Source organism: Podarcis gaigeae (genome assembly GCF_964106915.1).
Source record: "Podarcis gaigeae genome assembly, chromosome: 6".
Taxonomy (NCBI): Eukaryota; Metazoa; Chordata; class Lepidosauria; order Squamata; family Lacertidae; genus Podarcis; species Podarcis gaigeae.
Window position 1 is genome coordinate 61,091,726 of NC_139682.1, and position 11,237 is coordinate 61,102,962.

General features: G+C 50.3%; 1 protein-coding gene across 1 annotated transcript; it reads left to right on the forward strand.

The window, feature by feature from the left end:
* Positions 1 to 2,145: 2,145 nt before the first annotated feature.
* Positions 2,146 to 5,512, forward strand: FOXD3 (forkhead box D3). The gene has a single exon (XM_083742878.1). It carries the CDS (start codon positions 3,393 to 3,395, stop codon positions 4,743 to 4,745), a length of 1,353 nt encoding a protein of 450 aa, XP_083599004.1. The 5' UTR covers positions 2,146 to 3,392; the 3' UTR covers positions 4,746 to 5,512.
* The last annotated feature ends 5,725 nt before the right edge of the window (positions 5,513 to 11,237 follow it).

Here is an 11,237-nt window from a genome sequence, read left to right on the forward strand (position 1 = left end):
AAATAAACCCAGACACAAAGAAGGACCCTGAAGCATAGCTGTCAACTTTCCCCTTTTCTTGCGAGGAATCCTATTCGGAATAAGGGAATTTCCCTTTTTTAAAAAGGGAAACGTTGACAGCTATGCCCTGCAGCTCGGCTTCTTTTTACCTTCGTGTTCATTTAGCAGATCAAGATACGCTGAAAGAGAGAGAGAGAGAGAGAGAGAGAGAGAGAGAGAGAGAGGGAGAGAGAGACCCCTTTTAGGCGGCCGAAGAGCAGGCCCACCTCCCCGCAAGCCAAGGGCTCAGCAGTTTCGAAAACTTCGGATTGCCCCAGTTTCCCGAATAGGTGATTGCCCCAGTTTCCCGAACAGCGAACGCCTATCCCCTCTCGTGTGAACAAACAATTCAGAGGCAACATACACACCGAAAATTAGATTTACTCCTATGGCTTCCCCCCTCCCCGGTTTCTTTGGGTTTGTTGGAGGAGGGAGGACGGAATAAATCAATCATGTATTTTCCCAGTGCCACGCGTGTAATATTCTCCCCTCGATCTTTTTATTCCCCAGTTTAGTTCCCCAGTGCGACACCTTCACGGTAGCAGCTTCCCCGTGTCCTTACAAAGACTGACCCACATTTTATAGGCTAACCTGGATGACAGATACTGCGCTGGAAGAAGTAACGCCACTGAGTTATATAAACCCATATATATATATATATATATATATGGCGGAAATCGTTTGGTTTGTCTGCAAAATAATATTCATATACATTTTGTATATATTCATATACAATATGTATATAGCTATAACTATATAGCTATAGTTATTTATCTATCTATCATCTATCTATCATCTATCTATCTCTATGTATCTAAATTAAATCTGTGTCTGTATATCGCCTTCTGGTTTATTTGGAACTGTTTGAAGGCTGTCCTTTCCCCCATCATCCAATTCCCCTTTTTTTGTGACGGTTGTTGGTGTTTGTTATCCACATCGCCTCCCAAATCACAGGCGATTATTGCAACAATACACAGGATGAACAAACACAAAACAAAGCCACCCACCGAGCGGGCTGTTTCCTACCTAAACCCGAAGTTATTGCTCTCCATTGACATCGCTGACACAAGAAAAGGAAATAGGAATTTGCAACAAACTTTGACGACTCCCTCCTCTCCCCCCCCCCCCAGCTTCTCTGCTTCCTCCGGAGAAACACCACCTTGATCGGAGCTGATTGGAGCTTTTTCATTCGCACACAGCTTTCCACCCCCCCTACCCCATTTCCTACTTTTGCATATGCTAAAGTGCCATCCTTTCTACTTCGTTAGCACCTCGCAAAATAATACCAGTCACAACAAAGACACCAGCTAAAGATTTCTGCATTTACATATTTTTTTTTCTTTTGTGGTGCGCTTTTTGTTTTTGTTTCTCTGTTTGTTGTTGTTTTTATTTTACGTCTTTTTTTGTTTTATTCCTTCTCTGCAACTGACCTAATAGATTAATCAATAGCTATTTTCTTATCTTCGGCTCCCAGCAGATGCTGCCGTTGTTTGGGAAGCTGGGGGAGGAAAGGAAGGAAAAACAAAAACAATGGCGGGGGTGTGATTTTCACAGACCAAAAGTAGTTCTGGTGGTGGCTGTTGGTGTGTGTGTGTGAGAGAGAGAGAGAGAGAGAGTGCGTGCGCGTGTTCTCAAAATAAATTAAAATAAATTAATAAACCAGTGGCTGGTCCTTGGTCCTGGCGATGATCCCTTCAGAATTTGATCGCGGCCCGTTTAGCACAGCTGGAGACTCCTCCCCCTCCTTTTATCTTATATTATCTTATTTACTTTGGCAGAAAGAGCATGGACTTTTAAAAAAGAGCAACTCCTCCGCCTTTCTCAAAATTTCACCCTTTTGATTTTTTATTCTATTGACAGATGCGTAGATGGAATAATTTTAGCGCTCCTTTCGTTCCCAACAGAAGAAAGTTGCCGGACGAGATTGTTAAAATGAAAGCAGAGCGAAGAGGGGGCTTGTGAGGGTCTCTGTGTGTTTTTCACGTGGCAAAGGTGGTCTTTCTTTCTTTCTTTCTTTTCTTTCTTTTCTTTCTCTCTCTCTCTCTCTCTCTCTTTCCTCACCCCGCCACCCCCAGAGCCTCCCTGAAGGGGCTGCACTGATCAAGAGGGCGCGAGAGCCGCTGTTGTCCCTTTGTTGACAATTCCGCGCAACAACTTGAGTTTTGCCTGGCTTGCCAGCGGGGCTGCGCTGACGTCAGGGAACCACGTGGCCCCGCCTCCTAGTATATCTTGCACGGGCAAAGTAATCTATCAGGCGAGCCTTTTTCAAAAGGGACTTTCAAAGTGGCCAACGAGTTCCTCCTCACGCCCGTCGCTTCCCCCGCCCTCCTTCCTTCCCTCTCTCTCTCTCTCTCTCTTGGCTACAAAGACACCACCTCCCCCCCCCCGCAACACCACCAGCCTAAACCTTTAGAGGGAGGGGGCAAGAAAAGAAGGAGGGAGAGGGCAGGAAAGAGAGAGGGAGAAAGATCCTAAAAAGAGGAGAGGAAAGGAGGTGTCTATTAAGAAGTAGGGGGGTTATAGTCAAAGCCTGGAGCCGCGGCTGCAGCTTCCCAGCCCCGCGATGGGGAGAGCGGCTCGACAGGGATCTAACCTGCAGCGCCGGCGGCACTTCCGATGACTTGCGAGCAGCAGCAGCAGCAGCAGCAGATCGCGCGATCCCTCTGGCAGGGGACAGCCTCGCCGCCCGGGCGCTCCGATGCGCGCTCTCCCGCCGCCTGCGGAGACGATTCCCCGACGAGGAAGAACCCCTGAAGTGATCCCAGCCCGGAAGAGGAGCCAGGCGAGGAGTTGGAGCGGAGAGCAGCTTCAGCCGCCTTCCTCCTCCCCCTCCCACCCGACGCCCCCCCTCCCCACCGTCCTCGCCTCCTCCTCTTCCTCGCCGCCGCCCCGTCGCTGCTGCCGTCGCTGTCCTTTACGGAGGGGCTGGCGGGGGAGTCCCTCGCCGTCGCCGACGCCGCTACCAGCGCTATCCTGATCCTTGATCGGAGAGAAAGAGGGAGACCCGGCTGAGAGATCGCTCCGAGAGGACTTGGAGCTGTTCCCAGATGCCTGCCCGGGGAGAAGAAGGCGCCGCGGCCGGCAGCTAGAGGAGGAGGAAGAAGAGGAGGAGGAAGAAGGGGGGGGAGGAGCAGGAGGGAGGGGGGAGCCTCTTCCTCTGCCAGCTCCGCTACCTGTTGGAGACGGATCTTCGAAGGAGGGGGACTGGATTGGCTCCCGGGCGCCTGGCTGGCCCCCACCCTTCTTCGTTTTGTGTTGCTTTTTAAAAACAAAATATTAGTAGTAGTATTACCCGCGATATTATTATTATTAATCCCCGCTCTCCGTCTCCCGCCACCCTCCCGCCAGCGGTGATGACCCTGTCCGGCAGCCTGAGCTCCAGCGACATGTCCGGCCAGGCGGTGCTGACGGCCGAAGATGTGGACATCGACGTGGTGGGCGAGGGAGACGACGGCCTGGAGGAGAGAGGCTGCGGCGGCGGCGGAGGGGTCAGCGACGGCGAGGCCGGCTGCAGCCCCAGCGCACTGGCCGTGTCGTCGGGCTTGCCAGTCCAGCTGGCCCTCGACGAGGCGGCCGCTGCAGAGCTGCTGCTGGCCAAAGAAGCAGCGGAGACGATGACGACCAGCGGCAGCAGCAACGGCGGCAGCCCCGTCGAGGAGAAGCTGGCAGGCGAGGAGGGAGCGCCGTCGGGGGGAGCGTCGTCGGGGGCCGCCGCGGCCGCTGCTGCTGCCTCCAGCGGCGGCAAGCCCAAGAGCAGCTTAGTGAAGCCTCCGTACTCGTACATCGCCCTCATCACCATGGCCATCCTGCAGAGCCCGCAAAAGAAGCTGACGCTGAGCGGCATCTGCGAGTTCATCAGCAACCGCTTCCCTTACTACCGGGAGAAGTTCCCCGCCTGGCAGAACTCCATCCGACACAACCTGTCGCTCAACGACTGCTTCGTCAAGATCCCCCGCGAGCCGGGCAACCCGGGCAAGGGCAACTACTGGACGCTGGACCCGCAGTCCGAGGACATGTTCGACAACGGCTCCTTCCTGCGCCGGAGGAAGCGCTTCAAGCGCCACCAGCAGGAGCAGCTGCGCGAACAGACGGCGCTCATGATGCACAGCTTCGGCGCGTACAGCCTGGCCGCCGCCGCCGCCTCGGCCGCCGCCGCCGGGCCCTACGGCAGAGCCTACGGCCTGCCCCACGGCGCCTACCCGCACCCGGCCGCCGCCCTCCAGTACCCCTACATCCCCCCCGTCGGGCCCATGCTGCCTCCCGCCGTGCCGCTGCTGCCGTCCAGCGAGCTCAGCCGGAAAGCCTTCAACTCCCAGCTCAGCCCCAGCCTGCAGATCCAGCTCAGCGGACTCAGCGCCGCCGGATCCGCAGCCGCCGCCGCAGCCGCTGCAGCCGCCGCCGCCGCCGCAGCCGCCTCGTCGGGGGTGAAAGCCGAGCCCAGCAGTCGGCCGTCGTTCAGCATCGAGAACATCATCGGCTGCGTCGGCGGGCCGGCCGCTACCTCGTCGGCCGCCAGCGCGCAGACTTTCCTGCGGCCGCCGGTCACCGTCCAGTCGGGCCTCCTAGCGCACCAGCCGCTCTCGCTGGCGCGGAGCACGGCGGCCATCGCGCCTATCCTCAGCGTGCCCACGAACATTATCTCGGGACAGTTCTTGCAGCCCGCTGCCTCTGCCGCGCCCGTGCAGGCCAAGTGGCCGGCGCAGTAGGCTCGACGGGGCCCCCGCGGGATGCTTCCCCTCTCGCGCTCCTGCTCTTAGGGCGGCTCTTGGGTTTTTTTATAATAAGAAACGGTCGTAAAGATTTTCTACCCGACGTCTCCGGAGAGAGCAGAGACTTCGAAGAAGAACCAAACGCGGCAAAGTCCACGGACTTCTTGGGACTCCAGTCGCTGGTTCCTGGACGGCGCCCTCTTGGAGGCCGAACCGTTGCACGGACGCTTCTCCAGCGCTTAAAAACTCTCGCGCTCCCGCTCACACGTACAAAAAGGAATGCTGTGTCTGTCTGTGCAGGTAAAAAAAAAAGCCTAACGCTCAAAAACCCCACGGCAAAGTATTTGTACATATTTGTATTCGGGCGAAAGCGGGAGGCAAAAGACTGTCTTCCCTTTTGCGGTTTTTATTTTTTTAAAATGAGCCACATTTGGGGGGGGGGGAATAAAGGAAACACACACGCGCAAGCAAGGGATTGGGAGCCCCGAACTTTCACTTTTGTTGAAGGTTCTTATTCTCCTCGGTCGTTTCCTTCGGCAGGGGAAAAATAAGCCCGAACACGCACCTGAATAATGAGGGGAGGCATTTTGATTTTGGATAGGAGAAAAAGAAAAGAACAAAAAGAAATCGAGCAAAAAATGAAATAGGGGAATTCCCCTATCGTTCTATTATAGAAGTCTGTTTATATATGAATGAATATATGTATTCTAAATGTTATCCCTTCGTGTTGTACACAGCTTTGTAAATAAATTTTTAAAACGGTGCTTTTGGTTGTTGACTTCCTACTGATGGGAGCGTGTGAAATCACTCGAGGCAGAGGGAAAGCCGTGGAAAAACAATTTCGCGGCTTCTGGTAGGAAGTCGAGGCCCTCAGGTGGAAGAAGATGCAGTTTAAATCGCTGGGATTCGCTTCCCCGCAAAGGTGGGCATTCCGATGCCTTAAAACGGAACAGGCGAAGGGTAGCTATCACAGATTCCACGAAAAATATCGCCCTTAACATTTTTAAAATGATGATGATGATGATGATGATGATGATGGAAAACATATAGAGACAACTTCCCATTTAAATACCTGCAAAATTACGCAGCGCGAGTTTTAATTTCGCAAAGGATCTTATTTACAGATTTTAAGGTCTCAGGTTACTGAAAATGCCTTCGTTAATAAAGCAAGCTGGACCAGGGTGGTTCGCTGAGGCCAAATTGTTTCTCGGTGGTGGTGGTGGTAAAAGGACAACATCCCCCCACAAAGCTATAGGAGAGGAAATCGAATTAAATGCGGAATCAGCATTAACAAAAATTAAATTAAGTTTTCCTTTCTCATCCAATAACCGGATAACTTTAATTCTCCGCCAAGTTTCCTTTTCCTCACCCAAATGATGCATTTCCTCCCGCTTTTACAGCAGAGGAAAAGGCGCCAGGCTTCTCACCTGCTCGACTCTGAAGGTGTGGGTCGCTTTGTGCGATGTCTGGGAATACTGAGGTTTAACTCCAGGTTTTCGAACTGAAGGCTTGGAACGGTTTTTGGTTTTTTCCCCCTTCCTGAAATAGAAACAAAGGTATAGGACACAACCCAGAATCTGGCATCAAAGGGCACCCACCTTTGTGAATGAAAGCTCCTCTTTTAACAAGCAGCTACGCGGTGAGGTTGCGGCGCGATGGAAAAAAGAAGGTGTGCGTTACAAACCGATCATCGACGAAAAAAAAATGTCTTGAAGCAGGAAATCGTGCCTTTTTGCTGTGTCCGATCGGGTAAAGACTTCTCTATAGCTATTCCTATATATCCGTAGCCTTGTAGATAAAGATCTGTGGCTAGAGAAATGGGGATATTTGGGGTCATATTTTAAGTCACGGAAGAGCCTGGCGAGGAGGTGGAGAGGGGAGCCATTTGACTCAATGGGCGCCTTTCTCCTGGACTTTCTGAGAATGTAGATCCCACCCTATGGCGTGATATAACCATTTTGGAGCGAATTTGTTTGCATTCTGAAAGAAAGGAGACAACCGAAAGCTTCGAAGGGTAGGAAATATGGGTATGGCGCGCGCGCGGGTATCTATCTGATATCTCTATCTATCTATGTATTATATATATATATATATATATATATATATATATATATATATATATATATATATATATACACATGGCAGTGGAAGTGCAAATGACCCCTCTCTCTTTGGAACAAAACATGCGCTTTGTCAGTTGCGGGAAGGCAAGGATTTCGTTCTGCTCTGTCCCTGGTCAGGAACGGGCCTTGCTCAGTTTCCTTTAGCGCAGGCAAGAGGCCGGATACTGGCCTGGATGCGCCTTGAAGGAGGGCCGCTGTCCTTGCCTAGTGCACAATTTGTTTTCCAGATAAACCATAAATATTATTCCACCCTAAGTAAACATTTAGACCTCGGGATATGTGGACGAAAATAAAGTAAGCTGCCTGGTGACGGGGGGCGGCGGGAGGAGGCGGAGAGCGAGTGCTTGAACTTTATAAATAAGGACCTGCTAATCATTTGACACTCCGAGGCAAACAAGCAGCTCATCCAAGCGGGCGATTAGGTATCAGCCGCTTTTTCAAGCAGGTCCCTACATGGAAGCACCGTGTGTGTGTGTGTGTGTGTGTGTGTGTGTGTGTGTGTGTCCCGTCCGTCCCCCCGTCGGGCCGCCGTGGCCTCCCATTTTCGCTCCCTTCTGCCCCCCCTTACCAAAATCTCTCTCTCTCTCTCTCTCTCTCTCTCTCTCTCTCTCTCTCTCTCTTTTCCCTTTTAAAAAATCTCTCTGCTTGTCTGTCTGTCTCTCTCTCTCTTTTCTTTTTATTTATTTTTTCTTCCAAGGCCAGAGAAACGGATTTAACTTGCTCGGTGCGCTGCTGCCTCTCCTCCTGCTGCCGCTATAAAAGTCACAAGTTGTTTCACAGTTGTGTCTGGCTAATCGGTTTTTACACAAACAGCAAATGGTCCGTGGGTTGTGCAAAACCCCGGTCTATATTTAGCTGATACCCCTGGGAAAAGAGGAAGGGGGCTCTTCTTGAATTCAGGGGCCGGCTCGCCGTTGTTGCTGAGCCAGGCCTTCGCCATGACATTGGATAACAGAGGGCTCATTCCAGCCCTGATCCTTTGTTACTTATAAAATTACTCCCTTCATATTTCCGCGCATAGCTCCAATACCTCGCGGCCCTTGCGGAGGGCAGGGAGGCTGCGTGTGTGTGTGTGTTGAGGGTCACCAGAAGCCTTTTGGTTTAAAGTAGAATAAGGTCCACGCAATACACCCAAAGGCGTCCCCGGGCATCATCTGGAGGTAGAAGAGAAGGAGGGAGGGCAAGGGAAAGAGAGCCGTCAACTTTCTGCCCAATTGGCTCCGCTTGACAGAAAGGAAAGGGGGGGGGAGAGGAAAACATCGAGACTTTTCTGCTTGGACCTTTTTTTTTTTTTTTGTCTCGTAGCGTGCAAGAGAATATATAGGGCATGCTAATCTGGAAGGACATTGCTGCTTGGGTACCAGGCACCAAGGTGTAGAGATGGGGGAATTTCCAGTTTCAACAGGAATTATAGTATTCTCTCTGTTTTTCTCCTTCTGCGTGTATCAGAGCAGCTCCTTGATCCGAGCAGGAAGGATCGGGGATCCAGATCGAGGCGCTTCTCCTTCTTAAGGGGATCCCCGCTCTCTGACCAGCTCAGAGGTGGATCCTTTGAGTTAAACTGAATCCTTCTCCACGGAGTTAGGTTGTGTCCAAGCTGCTGGGAATAGTTAAGAGCTAGGCATTTGCATTCGCAAACCTACCCCCCCCCTCCAATGGCTGGTGCCTGTGCTGAAGGCCACAGGAAAGCGCATTTGGAATTATTAGTGTTAGGCATAAGGAGCGGTGGTGTGTGTGTGTGTGTGTGAGAGAGAGAGAGAGAGAGAGAGAGAGAGAGAGAGAGAGAGAGAGAGAGAGAGAGAGAGAGAGAGAGAGAGAGAGAGAGAGAGAGAGAGAAAGAGAGAAAGAGAGAGAGAGAGATGGAAGGAAGGGAAGAGGGCGGCCATTGATGTTAACGCCAGGGAGGAAAACGTCCGAAGAAGAGGCAGGCAGGTGAAGCTGGCTCTAGAAGGATGACAGCCTTGTAGTGGCAGAGTGACGCCTCTAGGGGGCTTTTAGCGTGCGCAGAGTTTTCCCGCTCTCTTGGATCTTTGCCTTCCAGCCTCCAGGCCCATTGAATGAAAACTGGGACAGAAAGAGACATGCCTCATTTTATCCTTGAATCTTGGGTTGGGGCGTCGTCATATCATGGCAAGAGGAGGAAGAGAACTTTTCATTTTAGGGGCTAAACTAGGGGAGAATCCCAGGGAAAGCCACGAGAAGATGACTATCGTTGTGATCATTCAAAGACGGTCATCCTTACGCGGCATAACTGGGGAGATGTGCAAGACACGGGAGGAGGCGGATATAGTGGGGCAGGCGAGAGAAAGGCGGGAGGGGAATTCTGGGGAACAGATAATCGATCTCGAATGCTAGCCATTGATTTCGCAGAATATATGCCCGTTTGCCTTCTGACCCTTCTGAAGCGTCAGTCAATGTCAACAAGGGCATCATATTTTTCAGAATAGACACCTGGGTGTTTGTGTTTCATCTGGTTTGAATTGGGGAAGGAATGTTAGGTGAGTAGATGCATCACGATACACCCTCCCCCCCCAAAAAAAAAGTGCTGTGAAAGAGCAGTAGTTGCAACAAAAATAACCCAATTCGGCTCTTTTCGTTGGTTGCTGCAGTATAGTAAAGGCGGGTGTAGGGGGCGATAGAGACAGTAGTATCTTGGTCACGATTCGGACCCCATTCCCAGGATTTGCCCGTTCCTTCCTGCCCAGAACTATGGCGGCAAAAGAGAAGGCAAATTCTTCCCAATTCCAGCAGCGCCACCAGCCCCCTAACAAAAGGCCAGCCCCCCTAACAAAAATCCTGGCTACGCCCATGCCACGATCCAAATTATTAGAATACCAGAATTTTTCATTTTCTTGTTCTTCCATTTTCTCTTCTCTGCCATCCTCCAGACACCTAACTGTTCAACTAAAACAAACGCCTGTTTTAACCAGACATGACACTCTGTCCTCTGGAGCATTTTCAAAGTAACAAGATAATGGGTGGTGTTCAACTAAGTCTTACTCAGATCAGACCAATTGAAATTTATGGACCTAACTTAGGCAGGTTCATTAATTTTAATGGGATTGCTCTGAGTAAGACTTAGTTGAACACTACCCTTTTAGTTGTTTATTATTATTATTATTATTATTATTATTTTGTTACGTATATCCCCCTTTTCCATTAAGAATCATCTTGCTAACAATAAAATCCAAACAGGTAATAAGTCAGCAACATCCCAATAACTCTCACAGGAAAGGCAGACACAGTTAAATAAAACAATTATAGCAAGGATGCAGATTAACCATAGAGCATTGAAGAAAAACACATCACTTCACTGGCAAAACATCTGTTTAAATAATATGGGGTTTACCTGTCGAAAAGTCGGGAGATTTCATCAGGAGAAGCGAATGCTTCAGGTAGCCTGTTCCCAAGCCATTTAGGGTTTTGTACATTATAGTGAATGGGGGGGGGGAGGTTTGGCTGGGCCAACAATTGGTGATGGATTGTGTCTTAGTCATTTCTCCCTTTTGGATTCTCCTGCGCTGAAGCTGAAAGACCTTACCTGGTGGCTCAGCAACTGAAGTAAAGAGACATTAGGATGAGGCTTCTTTGGAGGGCTTGTAATTTTTGGAAAGAGGCTATTGCTGCCCCACCTGTACAAACTTTGGGACAAATTGATGGGGAAGCTATGGCACTTTTCATAGAGTCCATGCCACCCAAGAACATACACCTCAGCTCTTAGTATGTACTGTATATGGAAAGCAAAATGTCATTGCTGCCCTACATCTCTAGGGTCAATCCCCCGGAGGCAGCTGGTGTGTGGAGGAACTTGTATATAGAGACTCATAGAGTTGTGTGTGTATGCATGTTGGGGGAAATCAATACTAATAATAATTATTGCTAATAATAATTGGGACAGGGGGTGGCTTTATTATTCTCAGTTTTATGCAGCTATTCCATTAAAAAAACCAACATTAACTGTAATGAAACACACTATTCATAGAAGGAAGGCGCATTTAGCCACCTCTCTCACCTTTTCTGTGCAGTCTTCTCAATATGCAGCCTCATATTGAGTCAGGCTATTTTATTTATTTTTGTTTATTATATTTATATACCACCTTTTTCTTCCAAATAAATCAAGGGGGTGTAACACGGTTCCCCCCTCCCATTTCATTCTCACAACCACCCTGTGAGGTAGGTTAGGCTAGGAAATGGTGACCAGCCCAAGATCACCCATTGAACTTCAGGGCTGAGCAGGGATTTGAACCCTGGTTTCCCATGTCCTAGTCCAGCACTCTAACCATTACGCTACACTGGCTCTGTTGGTCCATCTAGCTCAGCCTTCTGGGAAGGCAGGAAGGGGCCTTTCTCAGCCGTGCCTGGAGAT